Source organism: Kogia breviceps, chromosome 18 (genome assembly GCF_026419965.1).
Source record: "Kogia breviceps isolate mKogBre1 chromosome 18, mKogBre1 haplotype 1, whole genome shotgun sequence".
Lineage (NCBI taxonomy): Eukaryota > Metazoa > Chordata > Mammalia > Artiodactyla > Physeteridae > Kogia > Kogia breviceps.
The window spans coordinates 15,010,843-15,033,278 of NC_081327.1; the positions used below are offsets into that span (position 1 = coordinate 15,010,843).

At 56.2% G+C, this 22,436-nt stretch overlaps 2 protein-coding genes across 5 annotated transcripts; both read right to left on the reverse strand.

Annotated features, from left to right (window-relative positions):
* Positions 1-556: 556 nt before the first annotated feature.
* On the reverse strand, positions 557-15,505 carry MAG (myelin associated glycoprotein). Of its 4 annotated transcripts, none has more exons than XM_059044358.2 (11): positions 14,964-15,505; positions 13,131-13,190; positions 12,565-12,633; positions 12,016-12,384; positions 10,309-10,605; positions 9,965-10,222; positions 8,453-8,713; positions 3,594-3,881; positions 3,146-3,242; positions 2,059-2,158; positions 557-1,071 (listed from the first exon to the last, which is right to left on the reverse strand). In XM_059044358.2, the coding sequence occupies exons 3-11, from the start codon at positions 12,608-12,610 to the stop codon at positions 907-909; spliced, it is 1,881 nt and encodes a 626-aa protein (XP_058900341.1). In that variant the 5' UTR covers positions 12,611-12,633; positions 13,131-13,190; positions 14,964-15,505; the 3' UTR covers positions 557-906. The 4 variants fall into 4 exon arrangements, with proteins under 4 accessions (XP_058900341.1, XP_058900342.1, XP_066875127.1 ...); XM_059044359.2 differs by having other exon boundaries at positions 557-1,788; positions 14,964-15,045; XM_067019026.1 differs by lacking the exon at positions 14,964-15,505 and adding an exon at positions 14,079-14,590 and having other exon boundaries at positions 557-1,788.
* A 4,010-nt stretch (positions 15,506-19,515) lies between these two features.
* On the reverse strand, positions 19,516-21,028 carry HAMP (hepcidin antimicrobial peptide). The gene is made up of 3 exons (XM_059044435.2): positions 20,845-21,028; positions 19,813-19,872; positions 19,516-19,726 (listed from the first exon to the last, which is right to left on the reverse strand). The coding sequence occupies exons 1-3, from the start codon at positions 20,929-20,931 to the stop codon at positions 19,625-19,627; spliced, it is 249 nt and encodes an 82-aa protein (XP_058900418.1). The 5' UTR covers positions 20,932-21,028; the 3' UTR covers positions 19,516-19,624.
* Positions 21,029-22,436: the final 1,408 nt, after the last annotated feature.

The following is a 22,436-nucleotide window of genomic DNA, read 5'->3' on the forward strand; positions in this document are numbered from 1 at the left end:
CAGCATGGCCAAAATAAATAAATAAATTTTTTTTTTTTTTTTAAAAGGAAAAGGAAAAACGATTGAAGCTGCAGAGTACAGCATGAATACGAGGCACGGTGGTCAAACCGACACAGGCTCATGAAACACTGAGATCTGAGGCGCCCCCCGAGACCCGCAGGGTACAGCAGGGGATGTCAGTGAGTGAAGCCAGCCAGGTGTGAGACGAGAGGCAATGGTGAGCAATGTGGCAGATTAGGAGCCAGGCCCCTTCAGGAGCAGCAGCCACCATCGCTTTCAGTGAGACGTGTAAGGGCAAGCCCAGGCCTGTCAGGTGCTCCACCTGTGGCAGAAGCAGGAATGAAGGTTGTGATGTGAAATCACCCAGCAGTCAGACATGACCTACTGTGGACCAGAGCCAGCCCACAGCTGCCAGCTCGGAGTGGAAGCAACCTAAGGGCGCTGGCCTGGGCTCAGGGTTAGGATCCCTGAGGACCCATGGAAGGGCAAGGCGGGGGGGGTGGGGGTGGCAGGGTCCCCAAGGACGGATCTGAAATCATCAGGATCTAGACGGGTGTTTGGCTTCAGGGCATTTATTTCATGTTTCTCCGTACAGGCCCTGGGGCCAGCTATGGGGACAAGAGACCAGGCAGGGGTAGCAATAAATAACACGGACAGACAGGCTCCCCTCCAGACAGATGAGGTTAAAGGAGGTTACAGGGGAGCCACAGTGCAGAGCTGGGGCACTGGCAGGGCGGGGGCAGTTGGGAAGGAGGGGGAGGCCAGGCCCTAGGACCTCACTGTGACCTGCCCCATCCCTTTCCTGCCCCAGCCCCCGCTACTTTGGGGAGGGAGGGAGCCCACAGCCAGTGGGGGCCAGTGAGGGTCCTGAAGGGGTGGTGGCCATCCGGGCCGCCCCCAGCTCCCTCACTTGACGCGGATTTCAGCATACTCAGCTAGCTCCTCCGTCAGGGTGTAGCTGTCCTTGGTGGGCCGTTTTCCCAGGTCCGAGTGAGAATAGCTCAGGTCCAGCTCTGGGGGTTCCCCCCGAAGGCCCAGCAGCCTCCTCTCAGATCCCAGGCGCCTCTCACTCTAAGAAGGGAACCAACCCATTAGAAGGTCCTGTTCCACGCTCGCCAGATGCAAAGGCTGGAGTCGCTTGCACCCCCCCCAGAGCTGAGTCCTGTGTAAGCCTCCTTCCTTAAGGACCGCCAGCCCAGCCAGCCCCACGGTCCCCGGTCCCCGCCGGAGCTCTGGCCTGTGCCGATCCCCCCTACGCAAAATAACCTTCTTGCTGCCAAGCCTGAAAGTCGGCCACAAATTCAACATCTCCAGGAAGTCCTTCTTCAACATAGGAATTTGGGGGGGGGCACTCAATTCAGTCCATAACATGCTCTTAGACTAAAGCCACCTGGTGGGGTGCCCACCTTCCCCAATTTTTGTAAATGCCTGACTCAGTATGTTTGGGTCTGGTGTGGTCCCCCTCCTCAACCTGGGAGATCCTGCAGGTGCAACTTCGGCTTCCCTGTCACGCTTTCCATCCCTGCCCCCCACCTTTGCACACACACACACACACACACACACACACACACACACGACAGCGGCCACAGACACACAGAAGGGAGCAGCAATGGGACAGAATAGACAAGGCCAGGAGCGCTGGGCAGAGCCAGGCTGAAGCGGGGACCGACCTGGACGCCTGACAAGGACGCACACACATGCACGCCAACCCCAGGGCCCAACAAGGGCCCAGAGGCCCCCGGAACCTACCTCCTGGGGTGCTCATTCCAGGGTAGAGAGCTCTCTGGACTATTGGAGAAGGAAATGCAGTCATAGACGCAGGTGGGGTGGATGAGGGCTTCTCTTGGGCCCCGAGCTCCACAGCCCCCCGCCAGGCCTCAGCCTGAGCACCCCTTCCCAGCCCAGGGCCAAGCCAGCCCTCTGCACGACCCCTCCTTCCCTTAACTGCGGGGCCAGCTCCCCCTCTGCCCCTGGGTCTCCCAGGTCCCCCCCAGGCCCTCGGGGTCCCTGGCACACAGGATCTTCAGCTAGCCTGGCGTCACAGGGTTCTGGCCTCACCTCATATTTCTCCGGCACCCCAGAGATGCGGAAGTCACTGCTGAACAGGACGGGGGGGTCGTCCCCCGCTGAGAAGCTGGGGCTCTCTGTCACATTCTTTCTGCGGGGCAAGACACGTCAGCTCCAGTGGGACCCCCAGGTCCCCCCACTCCCCTCTCTATCTGCAACCCCATCAACCTAAGGAGTTTGGCCCAAGGGACCCCAGAGCTGCTCCCACCCACCCCTCTAAGATGGCCGGCCAGCCCCTTCGCTGAGCGGCCTCTCCCTGTCCACCACTGCCCACCCCTCCTCTGCTTCAGAGCCACCTGGGCCCTGGTCTCTGCCACTTTCAGGACCCCAGCCTGGCTGCTCTGGGTTCTCCTCACTCGCTCTGGGGCTATCCGCAACCCCTTGCCACCAGGATGTGGAGCGGGAGATTAATTCATTGTCAGGAGAGCTGATGTGTGTGCACCACAAGGAAGAAAAAGAACAGCAGCGCACTTGTGGCAGGTGGATGTGGCTTGGGACTCGTGAGCGTTCTGTTTTGTTTTTTTCAGATTTCTTTGATGTGGACCATTTTTAAAGTCTTTTCATTGAATTTGTTATAATATTGCTTCTGTTCTACATCTTGGTTTTTTGGCCACGAGGCATGTGGGATCCCAGCTCCCCAACCGGGGATCGAACCCACACCCCCGGCCCTGGAAGGTGAAGTCCCAACCACTGGACCACCAGGGAAGTCCCTGAGGAGCGTTTTTGATACCACAGATATGTGTAATCGTTGGTGCTTCTGGAACCAAGTGTGAATTATGTTCTGGCTGCAAGCCAGGGGTACCGGCTCTCCCCATCACACCGGCGTGGCAGGAGGCCACAGCACAGGATGCAGAGCACAGGTACTGACTGGTGAGAAGTGCTCGGCCCAGGCACTGGCATACGTGACCTGACCACGGCGGCCCATGTTAGCCGGGCCCCTCTCTCCTCCATCCAGCTGAACATTCTCAGAGCAGAATCGGCTCTCCCTTGCCCACCCCTAGCCTCCAACTGATCTGCCCCTGCCCTGCCCTTGGAGGCCACCCCACCCCGTCCCAGCTCAGCCCGGAAGGCCACTCACTTTCTGCGCGTCTGGGTGATGTAGCAGACGATGGCAATTAGGATGGCAAAAGCAACCACCGCTCCCACAGGCCCGATCTTGGCCCACATCAGGCGATCTGAGGAAAGAGAAGACCCAGGCACCCTCAGGGCTGCCGGTGGGAGTGAGGACACCTGGGTTCTTAGGAGACAGGCTAGGGCAGGGCTGAGAGGGAAAATATTTACACCGCTGGCATATCCTTGCACTGACTGCCTAGCCTGAAGGCCTTCGTTGCTGGAGGGGCCAGTAAAGTACAGGCAAGCTCGGGGCAGCCTCTCCTAACTGGCTGGAAAGGTCATCTTTACCACCCGATCATCCGCGCAGACTGACCCACGTGCAGCGGCTGGTGATCAGCCTTGGGGAGGGGAGCTTGGATCCAAGAGGGGTCCTGTCTGTCCCTTGACTCCCAGCCCCAGGCCACACCACTCACGGGCTCCCTGGAAGGGCAGCTCCAGGCTCTTGGTGCCATAGAGGTTGTGGGAGGAGCAGACGACCCGGGGCGGGGCCTGGGCCTGGGCCCGCAGCGTGAGGATGGTGGTGAGCAGGAGGCCGCTGCGCTCCGAGTACACGAACTCGCGCTCCGTCTCGTTCACGGTCACGTTACGCGAGGGCAGCTCGAAGGCCACGGACGGCTCTGGGTTGGCTTTGACCACGCACAGGCACTGCACCGTGTCACGGGCCGCCGCACAGTGGGACTCCAGGAGGATCACGGGGGCAACTGCAGGGGCAAGACCAAGACCCCGCGGGCTGGAGACAGAGCCCCGGGGTCTCCTTGGCTGTCGCAGAGATGAGCTGCCTGCTCCCCTCCACACTCTCTTTTACGTCCTCTCTAACTCTGATCACCTTGTGAAACATAAATCAGATCACGGTGCTGCCTGCTCAAAGCCCCCCCCTCCAACTGCTCCCCGTGTCACTTAGAATAAAACCCCAATTCTTTGCCTTCGCCTGCGAGGCCCTGCAGGACTTAGCCACGCTCTGATCTCCTGCTGTCACCCTGGCTCATTCCCTTCCAGCCACACCAGCCTCCTTGCTTGTTTCTCATACTGGTGGAGCTTTTTCCCACAGCCGGGGTGGGGGAGGGGGGGGCCTTGCGTTTCTCCCTCTGCGGGGAACACTTCCCTGACACCTGCCAAACTCACACGCCCTCACTCCAGGCAGCTTCCGCGCAGACCATGTCTATTTCCCTGACCACCCCATGTAAGTTGCACCTCGCTTCCCTAACCATTCACTCGAGTTTTCTCCCCAGCACTTATCCCTACCTGGGTCATACACTGATGTGGCTGCTTTTGTATTTCCATCGAGACAGGCTCTTGCTCACTCTCCACTCTGTCCCCCACACTTAGAACATGACTTTCTTTTCTTTTCTTTTTTTTTTGCCATACCACACGACATGCAGGATCTTAGTTCCCTGACCAGGGATCAAACCCAAGTCCCCTGCAGTGGAAGCGCAGATTCTTAATCACTGGACCGCCAGGGAAGTCCCTAGAACATCCCTGTCACCCGGAAGGAGCTCTGGAAAGCCTCGCTGGATGAGCTACTGCGTTCAGCCAGCTCCCCTTCCAGGCCATCCTACAGATGCCCTACTCACTCCCTAGACCCCCCTGCATCCTGACCCCCCCCTCCCTGGCAGGATTCTCTGTGGTACCAGGTACCACCCTCCACCCAAGATCACTTTGTTGAGCTTTGCTTTGCTGCCATTTAAATTACAAAAACAATACTGGTATTTTTTTTCCTTTCATTTTCCAAAATATGAAATTATAATAGAACATTGAATGTTGCTTTTTAAACTATGTTTTCTTTCCCTCATGGAGAGTCTGGCACTCCCCTCTGCTTGCTCTAGACTGACCTCTGGTTCTCAGCCCTGAGCAAAACCCACTTCCACATGGGCAAAAGATCCTTGGCCCACCTACCCCACTTATTTTCAATTTCCAGTAAAAAAGAATATGCAGGTAACAGCGACGGAGCGGGGAGTCACATGACCCGTGTATTTGCAATAGGGATCATTCCATTTGGAACCTCAATGTGTACATATCTCTACGTCTAGTAAATTAACAGTTAAATATTCCAAATTCTGCTGAGGCAGATGTGCACTATGCTTGCTGTAGTATTAACAAATTAACACACCACAGAGTAAATTAGTAATGACAAACCTGAACGGACAGTGACTAATTTTTTCAAAATCCTTTCATTCAAGACTGCACCACTGGTACTGTTGTGGCAGGGTTGCAGGAACGCTGACACCCTGTTGCATGTGCTCAGTATCTCTGCAGCATTGCCGGCAGCCTCGCGACCTATGAAACCCTGATTGACACTAGATAAACCCCAGGTCCCACAACGGATGGGGAGTTTGGGGCGGGACAGCTTTGGCTTGAATCTCAGCTCTGCCATCTACTGGCTGGTGGCCCCGATCAGGCCTCCGAGATGGACTTCTCATGTGCTCAAAGAGGGGTAATGGTCCTTGACTTGCGAGGGGCTACGGGACTCTGTTCTGAAGTTGGCACATGAGTGTGTTGAAAAGAAAGCTTAGGGACTTCTCTGGTGGCGCCGTGGTTAAGAATCTGCCTTCCAATGCAGGGGACATGGGATCGATCCCTGGTCTGGAAAGATCCCACGTGCCGTGGAGCAACTAAGCCCGCGCGCCACAAGTACTGAGCCTGCGCTCTAGAGCCCACGAGCCACAACTGCTGAAGTCCGTGCGCCTAGAGGCCACGCTCTGCAACAAGAGAAGCCACCGCAATGAGAAGCCTGCACACCGCAACGGAGAGTAGCCCCCGCTCGCTGCAACTAGAGAAAGACTTTGTGCAGCAACAAAGATCCTGTGCAGCGGGGGGAAAAAAAAAAAAAGAAAAGAAAGAAAAGAAAAGAAAAAGAAAGCTTAACATCCCACCCAGGGATCGAACCATTCTAGCAGAGGAAGCAAGTGAGCAGTCTTGGCAGCAGGAAGGCAGGCAGATACCCAGCCAGGAGTTCAAAGGAGAGATGAGTGGGAAGCTAAGAGGATGTCTAAGACTTACGGGGCACGTGGGACATGTCGGACACTATGGGCGCTCACCATAATTTCCTTAGTGTAAGATACTGTCATACCCGTTTTTCAGAGAAGAGAATCGGGGCTCAGCAAAGGTGAAGTCTCTCATCTGGGATCACACAGCACATCTCCATCACAAGATGGAGACAGAGCTGGGGTTCGGACCCAGGTCGATTCAGCTCTGTCGGGTGCTGGACACCAGTAACATTTCCGTTTCCTCCTATTAAATGGGTGAAGGGCAGTCCCTGCCCCCAATCACGCCGTTGTGAGAATGAAATAGGTCAATCAATACGCGCAAAGGCCTGAAACCAGTCTTCTAGTCACCACAAGGTCTCAGTGAGGTGAGTGCCCCGCAGGTCCCACGCTGTGCTGGGACCCAACCCCCCTCCCGCCCCCGCCCCCGCTCAGGAGCACCCACCATTGTCAGCGAGCATGGAAGCCCCGGTGCTAGGGGACGCAGACTTCGGGGACAGAGAGGGGCCTGAAGCCGGACACCCAGAGGGCAAGCACAGCGACACAGGCCTTGGAGCCCAGTGACCGGCTCAGCAGGGGTGGGGTGGGAGGCACAGCTGCCTCCTCCCCTCCGGCAGATTGAAGGCCCTGAGTACCTTGGATACCAAGGACTGCAGGGGAGATGAAGCAGCCAGAGGTTTAAGAACTGGGTAGACAGGAGTCCGGAAGAATCGTGGCACTGGCCAGCCTTCCAGCTGCATGGCCTTGGGGAACTCTGACCTTCAGTTTCTCCTCAAAGGGGGTGACGCTAACACGTAGCTGCTTCAAGGGGCGACCCACGAGGGCTCAGCAAAATAACACGTGCAGGGGACGCAATCCTGGCCCAGAGTGGGCCCTTAATGATCGTTCGCTGCCACCACTCTTATTATACAGGAGGGTCTGTGGCTGAAAACATTTGTGAGCTGGAGGTGTGTGCACGATCAGATTTCCATCAGATTCTCAGGGGGTTCTCTGTCTCTACACCTAAGAACCCCCGGCTTGGGATATAGGTTTAATGGGGAAAAGCGTGAGGCAGGAGGGTGGGCATGTATGGAGAAGGTGGGGTACCCGCACAACCCACATGCGTGATCACGCCGCACGCTGCGAGCCCGTAGAGACTGGGGAGGAAGGCGCCCAAAGAGGAAAGGTTAGCAGGGCAGTGGTGGCCATCACCTTGCCCTGGAGGATGGCACTCCGGGAATGATCTGTCTCTGCTGACTGCGGCCACATGCCACACTGAGTATACGGACTGTGCTCAAAACCTTCTGGCAAGCTTGTGTGGCAGGGGCCATTGTGGGTGGAATAATTTGGAGGCAAGTGCCAGAGGCCAGGCTGGAGCTGGGGAGGAAGCAGGCGGAATGGAACTACGAAGGTGACACTCCAGAGGGAGTTGCTGGAGGAGGGGGGAGTGGAAACTGCGTGCGACTTGGGAGCTGTGACCCGAGTGACGCGTGACGGCCGGGGTGGGGGTGGGGTGTTGGCCGTGATGTCCATACGAGGTTGGGAAGGGCTCTGGTTGGCAATGGAACAAAGGGCTTCATTCCCAAGACAGTTAGCTTTTTATATGCATCCGTCTCATCTCTCTGGCTGTACTATTATCTGTTAATACACTTGGTGTCCTCTTGGTCCCACCCCCCCCCACCTCCCACTGAGCCACACAGCCCGTGCACATGACGACGGCTTGATCAATGTATTCTGATGTCATAACAGAGGATGAGGTCAACGGGCAGTACGGAAGAGTGGAACCAGACCACTGTATTTGAACCTCAGTTCCGCCGTTTTCTGGCTATGGGACTTTGGGCAAGTGACATAACCCCTCAGGGCCTCAGTTTCCTTCTCTGGAAACTGGAGACAGTAAGAGAACCTCCCTCATTGGATGTAACAAAAACGAAAGAGTGGGTCCCTGTACAGAGCTTCCAACAGTGCCTGGTGCCTAGAGATGCTCCACAAGGGTTAGAGGTCGTGGTTATTCTTTTAGTTAACGCAAAGGGGCTGTGGCCACAGGATTCAGAAATCTCCTTGGTCAAAAGCCCACAACCAGGATGTGGGGATACCGTATTCTCAGGTGGGGCTTTTATTTCCTTGCTGTGGATTCCGCTCCCCTCCCTTCCTCATCCTCAACTGCTGGAGCGAAGCCGACCCCTGGTTGGGATGCGTGGGTACCTCCCGGAAACCTGGGTGTCCCCCATTGAGCCGTCTACCACGGGGGCGGGTGGGCAGGAATCAAGCCCGGCTGCCCTCAGCAGCGGCAGTGGAGGCAGGGGAGTACTCACACTCCACGGACAGGTTGAAGGCGGTGGCCCTCTGACCGTATTGGTTCTCGGCCACACACCAGTACTCTCCATCATCCTCAGGCATGACGGCAGGCAGCTCCAGCTGCAGCTTGCTCTCATAGATGACCGTGGCCAGAATCTGCTTCTCCTTGAAGATGGTAAGAATAGGATCCGGGTTGCTCTGTGTGGAGCACAAGATGGAGACTGTCTCCCCCTCCACGGCTACCACTGTCCCGTTCACCGTCGGCTTCCAGGGTGCATCTGGGGGGCAGGACAGGGGGCCGATGGTCAGAAGCTCCCACCCCCAAATGTGACCCCCGACACCCCCCCCCCCCAATCAGGGCACACCAGCTCAGGATGGCTCAGGTAAGCCCAGGCCTGGCTGTCTCGTTTACAAAGACAGGGGCTCTGCAGCTACAGTGCTTGCGTTTGAGTCCCGGCTCTACCCCTTCCCAGCTGCGTGTGGACCCATGTCTAAACCCCTTTGGGCCCCATTTTTCTTATCTGTTAAATGGGCTTAATAATATTCCCAACCTCATAGGGGTCACTGGGAACCAACTGGGACAAGCACTGTTTTAGCCTGAACAAGGTAGATGAAGATCCCTGCCCATGTGGACAGATTCTATATAAGGCAAGCAAACATATAGTTGGCAAGATGGGGATAAGTGCTTTGCAGCAAAATAAAGGTGGGATTGGAAATCGGGGTCGTTAACAGTTTTAATTAGGATGGTGAGGGAGGGCCGCAGGGAGGCTAAAAGGAGGTGAGTAGGAGTCAGCCCTGGGGAGGCCCCAGAGGAGAAGTATTTGTGGAAGGCACCCGGAGACTGCTGAGTAAATGTTGGCCGGTGCTGTCATTTTTGTTATCCCCAGCCCTGGGCACTTTGCCTCAATAAATATTTGTGAATGAATGAATGAATGAATGACCTCTCCTTGGCTCCTAGTTAAGAATCCTGTCTGAGGGGCCCCCTCTCCCTGGGGCCCCATAATGTTCAGGGGCTGGGTGAGGCCTGGGTTCTCCTCAGCCCTCCCATCAGAACTGCAATGGGGCTCATTTTAAAATGCAGATTCCCGGGCTTCCCTGGTGGCGCAGTGGTTGAGAATCCGCCTGCCGATGCAGGAGACACGGGTTCGTGCCCCGGTCCGGGAAGATCCCACATGCCGCGGAGCAACTAAGTCCGTGAGCCATGGCTGCTGAGCCTGCGCGTCCGGAGCCTGCGCTCCGCAACGGGAGAGGCCACAACAGTGAGAGGCCCGCATACCGCAAAAAAAAAAAAAAAAAAATGCAGATTCCCGGAGCCAGGCCCGGCTCTACCCGCAGGAAACTGAATTTAACAGGCTTTCCTGGGTGGCAGGGATCGCCTCTGTCTCTTCCCATCTTGTCCTAGCGAGGAGAGCGGTGCAGGAACTCCTTAACCTGCAACTTCCTCTCCATCTCCACCTCAACCACGGGCAGGGTTCCGCCGGCCCCCCAGTGGGCCCCCAGCTCCGCCCCGGGCGGGGGCGGCGACTCACACATGACGCTGAGCCCCACGGTGCGGTTGTCCTGGCCATAAGCGTTCTCGGCCAGGCAGGCGTAGACGCCGTCCTCCGCGGGCGTCACCTCGTCCAGCTCCAGGGACAGGCTCTCGGTCACCGCCTCCCGGAGCACCGTGCCGTCCCGCATCCAGGTCAGCAGCGGCGGCGGGTTGCTGTCGGCCCCACAGAGCAGGCTGACGTAGGAGCCCTCGATGGCCTCCACCGAGGAGTTCATCTCCACAATCACCGGGGGGTCTGCGCCGGAGACACAGGACGTCAGCGGGCACGTGCCGCAGACCCCGCCCTCAGCCCGCCCCGCCCCGGCCCGCACCCAGGCTCACACTTGACGTCCAGGCTGGCGTAGCCCTCGAACTGCAGGGTGGTGTTGGGGAAGGATGCCTGGCAGCCCAGACGGTAGCCATTGGCCTCCCTGGTGGGCACGAAGTGCAGCAGCGACACCTGCACCCAGGTGCCCTCGTCCTCGCGGAGCCGCCCCAGCACAGCCGGCTCCCCGAGCCCCTCGTGGCCCAGCCAGCTCAGCTCCGGGTGCAGCTCGGGGCAGTTGTCAGGCACCATGCAGCTGACCTCCACTTCTGTGCCTGCCACAACCTCTGGGGGGACCATGATGTTGGGGGTGTCTAAGTGAGACGGGGAGATGGAGGGTGAAGGAAGCAGCATCGGACCCCCACATTCCGACTCCAGTCCTGGTACCCCGTCCCCTCCCCATCCTTGGATGCAGAATTCCCTACAACCTTCTCTCCTCCTGGGTACCCTTCACCCAGAAGCCCTCCGCAGATCCAACCGCAGATGTAATAATAACAGAAGCAACAATATAGTGGTCTGAGTACTTTACTGTGTGTAACTTGCCAGTCCTTCCAGCCATGCCGAAAGTAGAAAGTGGGTCATGTTATTTTGCTCATTTTGCAGATGAGGAAACCGAGGCCACAGCTAGCATGGGGTAAAACTGAGCTTCAGTCCCTGTCCCTCTGGCTTCATCGCCTGTGCTCTGGACACTACATTATATTCCTCAAGAAACCTCTCTCCTTCCCATGTTTGCTTTGGTTTACCTTCCACGTGTGTGTGTGCGTGTGCGTGTGTGTGTGTGTGGGGGGGGTGGTGTGTCCTGGAGCTGTCTGGCTGTGCCTGGCGGCGGAAGGGGGAGCTCTCTTTCTGCATCAGGGCTGTAATCTGGCTCCTCGTATAGACTCAGAGCTGATGGCAAACCTGAGTCTAAGGGTTCCATGCCTCTCAGGGCCTCTCAGAAATGACGCAGTAGACCCTACTCTAATTGCCAAAACTGGCCCAGAGCTGCATTTTATTTGACCTAAATTTAGGGTATTTTTAAAAAAAAATACCTGAATCAGCAGCTGATGTTGAAAAAACATAGAAAAATACACAGTTCCCTTTGAAAATTCGGGAATTCCCTGGTGTTTCAGTGGTTAGGACTCTGCACTTCCACTGCAGGGGGCACGGGTTCAGTCCCTGGTCAGGGAACTAGGATCCCGCATGCCGTGTAGCACAGCCAGAAACAAAACAAAACAAACAAATGGAAAACTCAGAATGCTTGACAGCAGTGACCTGGCATCCTCACCCAGCACCACTTAGATAGAGCTGGGCGCCATGTGCCAGGCACTGCTTTGCCCACTTGACAACTATTCCCTCATTGAACTTTGAGGGCAGTTCTTAACCCCATTTTACAGAAGAGGAAAACAAGGCCCAGAGAAGTTAAGTAACTTGCCCTCAGTAGCCCACCTAACATAGGAATCCAGAGGCCTGACCCCAACCCCTGGGCCCCCTGCCTTTACCCCAGGTGTTTCTGGAAGAGTAAGAGCACTGCTTTCCTCTGAGAGCCCTGCTTTGCCCGTTTCAGTCATCTGCCTGGTCCATGTGGGCAGGGGGGTTTGCACCCCTCCCCCCAGCCAAATCAACAAGTCCCTGGTCCTGCCAGCTAGACCTCCCTGGAAAGGTGCCAGGAGGACTTCCTCCTCCCCCTGCGCCCCCTGCATGGCCCCAGCCCCACAGCATCTGCACAGCCCCTGGGAACTCACTGATGATGTCCAGGACGCTGTGCTCAGAAAAGGTGTACTGGTTGTAGCCCCCCAGGTCCCCGCGGAAGTAGTACTTGCCGCCCAGCTCAGGGCTGAGGTTGCTGAGCAAGAGGGTGCAGTTGCGCAGGCCCAGGTCCCCCAGGAGGCGGCTGCGGCCCTGGAAGCTCTCGTGGACGACTTGGGTGCGTGACTTGAAGACCACTGGCGGGTAGTTTTTCGGGTAGGGGCTATTGAAGTACCAGACGCCGTGCACAACGGCCGGCCGCAGCTCGTCGGGGAAGTCGAAGCGGCAGGGGATGGAGACGCACGTGCCCTCGAAGGCCGAGATGGACGAGGGCATCCAGGCCCCCCAGTGACCCCCGCGAGAGGCTGTGGACAAGCAGGACCGCTGAGGCTGAGGGACATGTCCTGCCCCGATGCCTCCAACCCCCCCGCTGCCATCACCTTCCACTGCCCTGTGGGGCGGGGGCGGGGTCCAGGGACCCACAGAATCAACCCCAGCCTGCTCAGGGGCCAAGACCCCAGGAGCCCCAGACCCCCAGGCATTACCTGAAATCATGATCCAAAACAGAGGCAGCGCCGTGAGGAATATCATTTTGTACAGCAAGTGAGCAACAGCTGGATAGGGGAGAAGAGAGGAGAGGGTTAAAGGCCAGGGGAAGTGAAAAGGGTGTTTCTAGTAAGGCTTTAGGAAGCAGCCTGTTCAGATGTTAGCGACTGCTGCTATTATTATTTATAATCACAAACGCATCTATGGGCATCAACCATGAACCACCCCCAGTACTTTACTATACAGATTCAATTGATCTCTTTGAGGTAGGTGCAATTATTATCCTCACTTTGTAGCTGAGGTCCAGAGAGGTTGAGTAACTTGCCCGAGGCCACACAGCAGGTAAGTGGCAGAGCTAGGATTCAAGCCCTGTCTGCCTGTCCAGGTCTGCAGATTTCACCACCAAACTGTCCTGACTCTATGTGGTAGTGACGTGCTAATAATTATCTTCATCACCATCCTGCCCTTGGGGATCTCCAAAGAGTAAGGATCGAGCCAAGTTTGGACCAGCTGCAGGAAGCAGGGGAAGCCAGGAGGAAGGGGACTTTGGAACCCTCCCCCTCACCTCCGTCTCCCTGAGTTGGGAATGTCTTCTGGTCCCACTTGAAGCTGTCAGCCGGCCAACCTGGAACAAGAGTCAGACAGGTGCAAGGAGGTGGGGGCCTGAGGGTCTCCTGCCCCCCCCGCCCTGTCCCGCTTTCAGGATCTACTGTGAGTAGATCCAGTAGGCTGCCCACATGGTCTCTGTTGCCCATGGATGCTTGGGACCCTCCCACACAGCCTCAAAGCTACTCTGTGTTCACCTCCCGAGGCAAGCAGTGATGGAGGAGAATTCTCCGGAAGAAAAGGGGAGCAGCAGAGGTTTGGGGTGGGGGGAGGCGGGGGGAGTGAACGCAGTGAGGGAGCACATGTCCCACGGCTGAGGCCTGGGGGTGGGAGGCAGGGACCCAGCCCCATCAATGACGGGGTTTCACAGCATCAGCATTCCCAACATGCCGCGTGAATTCCTGCCGCCCTCTCCCACCCTACAGACGGCCCCTGGTGTCCCCACCCTCCAGAGGCGAGAGCCCGGTACAAAAGAGCCCTGTTCCCTCAAGGGTGAGGGTGCCTCATCCTGGGGGGCTTCTGGGGTAGGTGGGAATGAGGGAAGAGCTGGGCGAGCCTGGCTGGGCTGTGAGTGGAGCCAGGAAGGACCAGGGATTGGAGTTAGTGACTCCCTGGCACCCAGCTCCTCTGTGGGTCGCCTCAGGGTTGGACCCAGTGTTTCCAAGTGGCTGCTTTTCCTGGCCTTTGACACTCTCTTCCCACGGACAGACGCATGCAGTCAGACGCATGCAAATGCTGGCGTGAAATGTGACAGATCTGGACCCAGCCAAGAAGGAGCAGGCTCGCACGATCGCACCGATCAGGGCTCTGCACACACCGACAGGCACCGAGACCCCCGTGCAGCAGACACACACACACACACACACCTGGACGGGCATAGGCATGGCAATTGGGCATACACACGGACCTGCCTGCGTGCCATGCTCGCAAAGACACTCGGACCGGCTATGGACAGACCCACTCAGACACATGCTGATGGACACGCGGCAGATGCCACCTTTGCACCTGCGACAGGAAGGCACAGGAGGTAGACACAGGTGAAGGCCACAGGGCCTGGGCAGACGTGTGAAACAAGTGTGTAGACCATGCATTCTGAATGGGGGTGAAAATTGGTTCTTGGGGTGGGGTCCAGAAAAGTCTTAGTTATTGCAGTGGTTTGTGGCTCTCTAAAGGGCCACGGTACATAAACATATACAGTCTATCCATAATATTAAGATTTCATGGGGGGAGTTGGATTAGGAAAAACAGGTCTAAAAGCTTTCCTTAGTGGGGTGTAAATAAAGGTGGAGAAACACTGATGTGGATAAAGACTCACTAAGAGAGGTGCACGCGCATGTGCACACGTGCCCCCGTCGTGTGTTCAGGTGCTGGAACTTGCTCACTCACAGCCCCCTGTGCCCACACCCTCCCAGATGGCAGGATGTAGACGTCTGATCACCTGGCCATCCTTCCACTCCTCACCTGACCCTGGATGACTTCCACCCCATCTGCCACAAACTTAGGAGCCCCAGGGCAGAACCTCCGCCAGAGGGGTGCTGTGGAGGGCCCTTCATTCTTTCTCTCTGTGGTTTCTTCCCAAGGCGCAGTCACTATCCCTGCCACGGTCCCGGCCCACGCCCAGAGCAATCCTAAGCAGCACCCTCCCCCACCCTAAATTAGTGGCAGTTCCCAGACACCATCCACGGCCCAGACCGCTTCGCATTGCACATGCCCTGGGCGACCCTGTCCCGCGCTCTCAGCCCCGGTCCTCTGTTCTCCTCCCTGTCCCCACCCTCTCGGCTGCAGGACTCACCTGATGCTCTTTGCTTCTGCACCCTCTGCTCCGCAGGCCCCGCTTGCAGTCCCCTGGCCTCCCAGGGTCTAGGCCCCCACTTACCAGCCCCTCCCCTCCCCCTGGGTGCCAGGGGCCGCCTGCCTCCAAGGCCCAGCTCCTCCCTGCCCCCGGGGGAGGGGGGCACAAAGGGCCCTTGTCACCACTGCTTGAACTGGGCAGCCTGATGCCTGGGTTCTACGAGCTCCTTCCTGGAGGGGCTGGAGGCGGCTGCCTCACCCATTCCCCGCTCCATCACTGCGTACCCTGGTTCTGGGTCCCTGGGAGGATGCTCTAAGATCTCTGGAGTCTCAGGGTGAGAAACAGAAGGCATCGTCCTCAGCGTCTAGGGGATCTTGGTGGCAGTGTTAGGGATAACCCCGGGCCTGGGAGGCCACAGAGGCCGGTGTGGCCAGGAGGAGGAGGCAGGACATCTCACTCTCGGCTACAGTCACGTCCACCCTCTCTAGAGGGTGTCGCGTTGGGTACCCACATCCTGGTCTATTGTCTTCCAGCCACTTTTTGCCATCGGAAACAACCTTATGTGTTGACTGTCTCCTCCCATGATCACATGACCTCCAGGAGGACAGGGCTTGGGCTGCTTATGCCCAATCTACCCTGCTGGGAGGCTGGCTCCTGGCAGAGTTAAGATTCGTAAACGCAGAGTGGGTGCATGGGTGTGATCCTCAAATACCCCGACTGGAGGCCTTGGCGCTTCTTCCTTCCTCCTAGAAAGCTCCCCTGCCCCATCCCACTCCCCAGTCCGATGCTGGCCGTAGCCTGTGCAGCCTTTTGGCTCCCAGCTTGGAAGCTGCTTCCTCTGGAAGCCTGCCCGGCCCCTCTCACCAAGCCAAGTTCCTCTGTTTAAATGCTGCCCGGTCCTTCCATGGCCCTCAGCACGCCATTTGCCAACCTGCACCCTCAGTGAGCTGCTTCCCCACTGGCATCTGAGCTCAGGTTTCCACCTGCCTGCCTGTCTGCCTGTCTTGTTCACCATTGTATCCCTTAGGACAGTACCTGGTGCACAGAGGGTGCTCAGCCAGGGCTGTGCTGACTCTCTGAGCTGGGTAGGGACCCTCTGTGTGCAGAGTCCACGGTGATCCTCCTGCCACCCCAGCCCCTCCCGTTGGTCGTGACCTTTGCATGGTGATGGTGGTGTGATGAAGTGGAGTAGTGGTTTGATCATGAGCTGTTCGGTCACACTGGGGCATCTTCTGTCCTCCTTCAGGCCAGGGCAGTAGGGAGGGAGGCGGGGAGGGTCCTTTCTCCCAAGGGAGAACCCGGCCCTGCGGGGGGGGGGGGGAGGATCAGGGGGTGATGGGTGGGGAAATCCCTCAGACTGGGGAGTGAGGAGTCAGAGAAGGCTGGATGGAGGGGGATGGGGAGTCCCACCCCCACCTCGGGCTTCATGATGTCAGACTCTGCCCGTGCCTTTCCCAGTCAGGGACAAAGGCCCACTGAGAGTGGGGTGGGGCTTGAACGCCCGGGTTCCAGACAAGAAAGTGGCCTGGTGCTTGGGCTTTGGGAGAGGACACGGAGATCCTAGGGGACTCATATGTCACAGCCTTCAGCACCAACACCAGCCACCTTGGGGTCTTGTGCCCGAGCAGTTTAGGGGGGTGGGTCTATCGTCTCTCCGGGTGTGAACTGAATGAAGGCTGTCCCTGGGGGCGGGAGGTACACGTGAGTGAGTCCCACAGAGGGTTCGATCGCTGAGATCTGCACTCAGGTCTCCAGCCCAAGGGAGGACTGGGGGACCGGAGAGCATGTGCCAGCAGAAAGGAGAGGTGCTATTCAGATCCAGCTACCAGTGCTACCTGATCATCGGATCCTTCCAGGCAAGGCAGGTGTGTTAGTTTGCTAGGACTACTGCGACAAAGTCTTACAAGCTGGGTGGCTGAAGAAACAGAGTTTATTGTCTCACAGTGCTGGAGGCTAGAGGTCTCCATGTCCACATGGTGTTTTCCCTATATGCGGCTCTCTGTGTCCAAATTTCCACTTTTTATAAGCATATCAGTCCTATTGTATTAGGACGCAACATAATGACCTCCTTTTAATGTGATTATCTCTGTAAAGACTCTAGCACCAAATGCCACACAATCGCACTGGGGGTTAAGACTTCAACATATAAATCATTCTATTCTGTTCTATTCTATTCTATTCTATTCTATTCTATTCTATTCTATTCTATTCTATTCTATTCTATTCTATTCTATTGCCATGCGGCTTGTGGGATCTTAGTTCCCTGACCAGGAATTGAACTCAGGCCACCACAGTGAAAGCACCTAGTCCTAACCACTGGACCACCAGGGAATTCCCAACGTATAAATTTTAGAGGGACACAGTTCAGTCCATAACAGCAGGAGTTCAGATTTTTATGTGAAATACCTCTATCTTTAGATATTAGCCCAATTTTTATCTAAAACATCGCGCAGACCTAGCAAAATTGACCTCAGGGCAGAATCAAGCCTTCACAGGCCCACTCGTTACACGTGCCCTTGAGGGGTAGCAGGTGCTTGGTCCAACCCAGAGGCACTCTCTGCCCTCAGCCAGTTGGCAGCTTCAACAGCAGGAGTCTTCAAACTGTGGCCCCCAGGCCAGCAGCAGCAGTATCAGCTGGGAGCTTGTTAGAAATGCACGTTCGAAGGCCCCACCCTAGACCTGCCAAATCTGCATTTTACCAGGCCCTCCAGGGGAGTCAGGTGCCTGCTAACGTTTGGGTGCCTCTGCCTCACATCACTAGGACCACCTGAAGGACCGGCCAAGGTGAGAGAAGAGCACGGGTGTCATCAAATGCAATTAGCAATTTCGGGTTGCCCACCTCCCGGTATTTCTTTATCAGGAGGGTCTGAGAGGCCTCCACCTCCTCTGTCAATACGAATCCTTTCCATGGATGAGGTATTTGACAGTTTCCACTCATACTCCTCCCTGAGCACCTCAACAGCCCAATGAGCTGAGTACTGTAGAGGCTTCTGTCCTTTTACAGATGAGGAAGTGGGGTTTCATAGCAAGAGGAGGACGCCCGTGAGATCCCGCAGCTAAAAGGACGCCAAGCTCCCTAAATAGTCTTCCTCTCCCCACCCTTCGGTCTCTGTTCAGGAAAACCTCTCCCAGAGGACCAACCCCTCGTGGCTTCCAAGGCAGAAGCTGGTGGTGTATGGGACCGATCTGGCTCCCAGCTGGGTTTAGTTTGGCTCCCAGGGTGTTGATTTTTTAAAAATCAGATTCCTTTCATCAGTTGTCAATATTTTAAAAATCAGGAAATTTCACATAAAAATAAGGATTGCCACCTTCTCTTGAAAAGGCGCTCTAGGGCTTCCCTGGTGGCGCAGTGGTTGAGAATCCGCCTGCCGATGCAGGGGACGCGGGTTCGTGCCCTGGTCCGGGGAAGATCCCACATGCCGCGGAGCAACTAAGCCTGTGAGCCATGGCCGCTGAGCCTGCGCGTCCGGAGCCTGTGCTCCGCAACGGGAGAGGCCACAACAGTGAGAGGCCCGCATACCGCAAAAAAAAAAAGAAAAAAGAAAAAAGAAAAGGCGCTCTAGCCATGTGTCGCCTGCCTGTGGGCACGGCAGCTATGCCTGGCAGCCCTCTTTAGATGGCGCCCCAGGCCTCCCCACTCCCTATCTTTATGCAACATTGAGGCCAAATGGCCAAGCCCCTTTATCATCAAGCTAGCGCTGATGTGTTCTCACGGGCTAAGAGGATAGTGACATGCATCTTGCATTTCCTCTTCTATCGAAAGTGGGGAAATCAGGTAAATTGAGAGGGATACAGTTTTCAAGAAGAAAGGGAGGGAATTCAACCCCTTATGGAGATGAACGGTATTGGCCTATGTATCTCCTATGCAAAGTATGTCGTCATTGAGAGAATATAAATGAAGATGCTCCTGTGAAACAAATCCATCACATCTCACTCATTTACTTCACCTAGTGGTCCCCGAAGGCCAGTGGTTCTCAAGTGTTTTGGTCTCAGGAGCCCTTTATACTCTGAAAACTTATTGAGAACTTCAAAACCTTTGTGTTCTAGTGAGTTATATCTATAGGTGCTTAATCTATTAGAAATTGAAACTGAGAATTTTTTAAAGCACAAGACACACGAGCGCACAATCCACCAGCCGTCAGAAGGATGACGTCCTCACACGTCATGGGGCCTCGCTGTCCACTCACGAGGGAACGAGAGTGAGAAAGACGGGAAACATCTTAGTAGTTTCCACCTTGTGGAGCCCTGGAATAGTTCCCCAGACCTTACTCTGAGAACCCTCGCTAGGCATGTGCATTTACCCGTTTTAAGAAGATTGCAAGGAGGAAACTTTAACTTTCATTCCCTGCTGTTGCAACATGAATTCGAGGTCTTTTGAAGTGGGGAAAGATGGGGAAGAACAGAAACCGACTATCCTTCAACAAGCTGCCTTGCAACCCCCAGTACACACCAACCCCGCACACCTCACCGAGCACCTGGCCCTCCCAACACAGGGGCCACAACGAGCCTCTGGCATAGGCCTTTGGCAGGGAGAAAAGACAACGGACTCTGGTTTGGAAAATAAGAGCTAGAACCGGCCATTTTATTTCAAGACCGTTCACTGAGGGTTGGAGGGTAGCAGGAATAAATAAGGGACTAGGGACAGGGCGGCAGGGGTTGCCCTATGTTTTGCAGCATAACCCACACATTCCTTTATGACAGCAGCTGCAGCAGAACATGCAGATGGGGAAGTGGGCGTCTCGTCTCGGCCTCTGGAGCACGGGCTGTGGGAAAGAGGGGCAGTGAGCGGGGCGTAGGCATGGGAAGGCGCGGGAGGCTCTGAAGGGAGTCCTGGGGGACCTCACCGTACCATCAAGCCAGCTGCGGCTCCTGCTGTGTCCTGGGTCTGGAGGTCTGCGAGCTGTCTTGTCTGTGAAAGCAAAAGGGGAATTGAGGACGGCAGGGCCCCGGCAGAGCTCTCAGTCTCGCTCCCACCAACCAGCTCCTCCTCAGGGGGTGGCATCCGCTGGTTCAGCTGGAATCCTAGGAGTGGCCTTACTTTCTGGCCTTTCCGCACCTTCCCACGGGTGGTTCTACTGCCTACAGACATCCCAGATCTGTCTTCTCTCTCCACAGCTGCTCACTCTTCCGTAACACTCTCCGTGGCCTGGATGCCAGGCCTTGCCCCTTACAGCCCATTCCCCATGTGTTATCCGTCAGATCTCAGCTTAAAGGCCTGCAGGGCTTCCCCTGTGCTTGGAGGAAGATCAGCGTTTGCACAGTTGCCCACAGGACGTGGCATGGCCACCCCTCGGTCTCATCTCCAAGCACCATCTCCTTCCCTTACCAAGCCCTCGAGTCCTCGGGTACACCATGCTTGCCCCACCTTGGTCTTGGCTGGCTGCCCCCTTCTCTTCTCCCAGTCATAGGTCAAATAACATTTTCTCACAAAAGAGCCAGCCCTTGATGCCACCTAAAGAAGCCAACCCTCATCATCACTCTCCCACCATCTTTTACGTTATTCACAAATAGCATTTACTAAACACAAGTGTTTACTTGTTGTTCTAAGTTCACTGACTAATTTCCCTGACCAGGATGTAAGCTCCACAAGAATATTCTTCTCTCATCTACCTTGTTCACTGCTTGGTCACCACTGTCTAGAAGAGGACTTAACACAGAGTAGGCCCTCAATAAATAACTGTGGAATTATATCAGGGCCCCAAGTCCCTGCCACTCAGTACCCCATCTCTGCACTTCGAGCAGCTGCCTGTCCCCCTTTGCTTGCTCTGAGCTCTGGTCCGTGCTGGGGTCTCCTGCTGCCCTCTGCTGTCCCCTCCCAGGGGCCTGGCTCTCCGTTGTGATTCTGGCTGCCCTCCTGGGCCCAGACACTGTGGGCTCTCACCTGGGGTGGGAGAACGAAGCCACTGGTCAGGCTGACCAGGAGGAGAAGCAGGAGGCAGGTGGCCCGGATCTGCGTGTTCAGCGCCATCGTGCCGTCTGTCTGGCTGTCCTTCTGTTACGTCTAGGACTTGCTCCGGTGTCTGGGAGCCCAGTTACTGTTGCTTTTATGGGGCCTCCTGGTGGGGGGGGGGGGGGGCGGGGATGCTAAGCCCCCTCCCCTTTGGCCCAACTCATTTCCAAGAAGGTGGTGGCGCCGAAAAGGCGGGAGAGATAAGCGGGAACAGAGTGACAGGGAACAGGGTTGTGTCACCCTCAGCCAGCAGAGGTGTGTCCAGGAGGCGGGACAGACGCGACCACAGACACACGCCTCTTGCTAGCCACCTGGGAAACACTTTCCCCAACATGACATCACCCTGTTGATTTCAGAGAAAATTCCACCTTTTGCCCCAGCAGCTGAACTGGTCGATGAGCAGGAGTGAGGCACCCTCCTTCCCCACCCTTCCCCGGCCTCCTCATTCACATGCCATACGGCTGTCACTTGCCGGGGAGGGAACACCGTGACGGCCACGTGCAGGAGTCTGTGTCGACAGGAGCCCCCAGAACACGTATGGAGTCTTTTTTTTTTTAAGATTTTTTTTTTTTTTGATGTGGACCACTTTTAAAGTCTTTATTGACTTTGTTACAATATTGCTGTTTTGTTTTGGTTTTTTGCCCACGAGGCCTGTGGGATCTTAGCTCCCCGACCAGAGATGGAACCCGCACCCCCTGCATTGGAAGGCAAAGTCTTAACCACTGGACCGCCAGGGAAGCCCCACCTGTAGCGTTGTTCAAGTGTCAGAAATTTAAGATGTGGCCCTGGTATCTGGGAAATGTTCCTGCGAACTTTTGGCCAAAAAAGACAGTGGTGACAGTAATAGCTAACATCTCACTACACCTTATGAGCCGGCAGATGTATTGACTCACTTTTGGGTTAACTCAGCCTGTGCCACCTATCCTCTGAGCAGCTCCTACCTGACCCGTCCTGGGCTCTGCTCTGTATTCAGGGTGCTAGCTGCCTTCTCAGCCACTGACCCCAGGGGCCAGGCTTCCTACACGCTGCTCCTGAGAGAGGAGCCCACCATGCCGACCTGAGACTTAACTTTCTTCACTTTTCAGGAGAGGAGCTGAAGGCAAAGATTAGGGCAGTGCCCAAGCTCGGTCAGCCAGAGGCAGTCGGGACTTCAGACTGGGCAGCCTGACTGGGGCCTGTGCCCTCTTCACCAGGCTTTCCTGCCTCCTAGAAGACACAGGAGGGCACGGTGGGTCAGCTGGACCTGGCTCATATGGCTCACTGAGCAGACTGTGCATGTCCCACCCCAGCTCCAAAGTCAGGGACATCGTGTTGGTACCTTGAAACCCACTGATGTGGGAGCACTTACACCACAGACGTTGGCAAACACTACAACCCAGGCTTTCCTTCGGAGGGCCGGCTCCCTGACCACCACGGGAAGGGGAGCTGAGCCGAGGTTGCCTGACTGCGGCAACCTCACTGCTACCCACGACCTGAGCCATCTTAGAGCGCACACGGCCCAGGGGAACAGCAAACCTTGACTC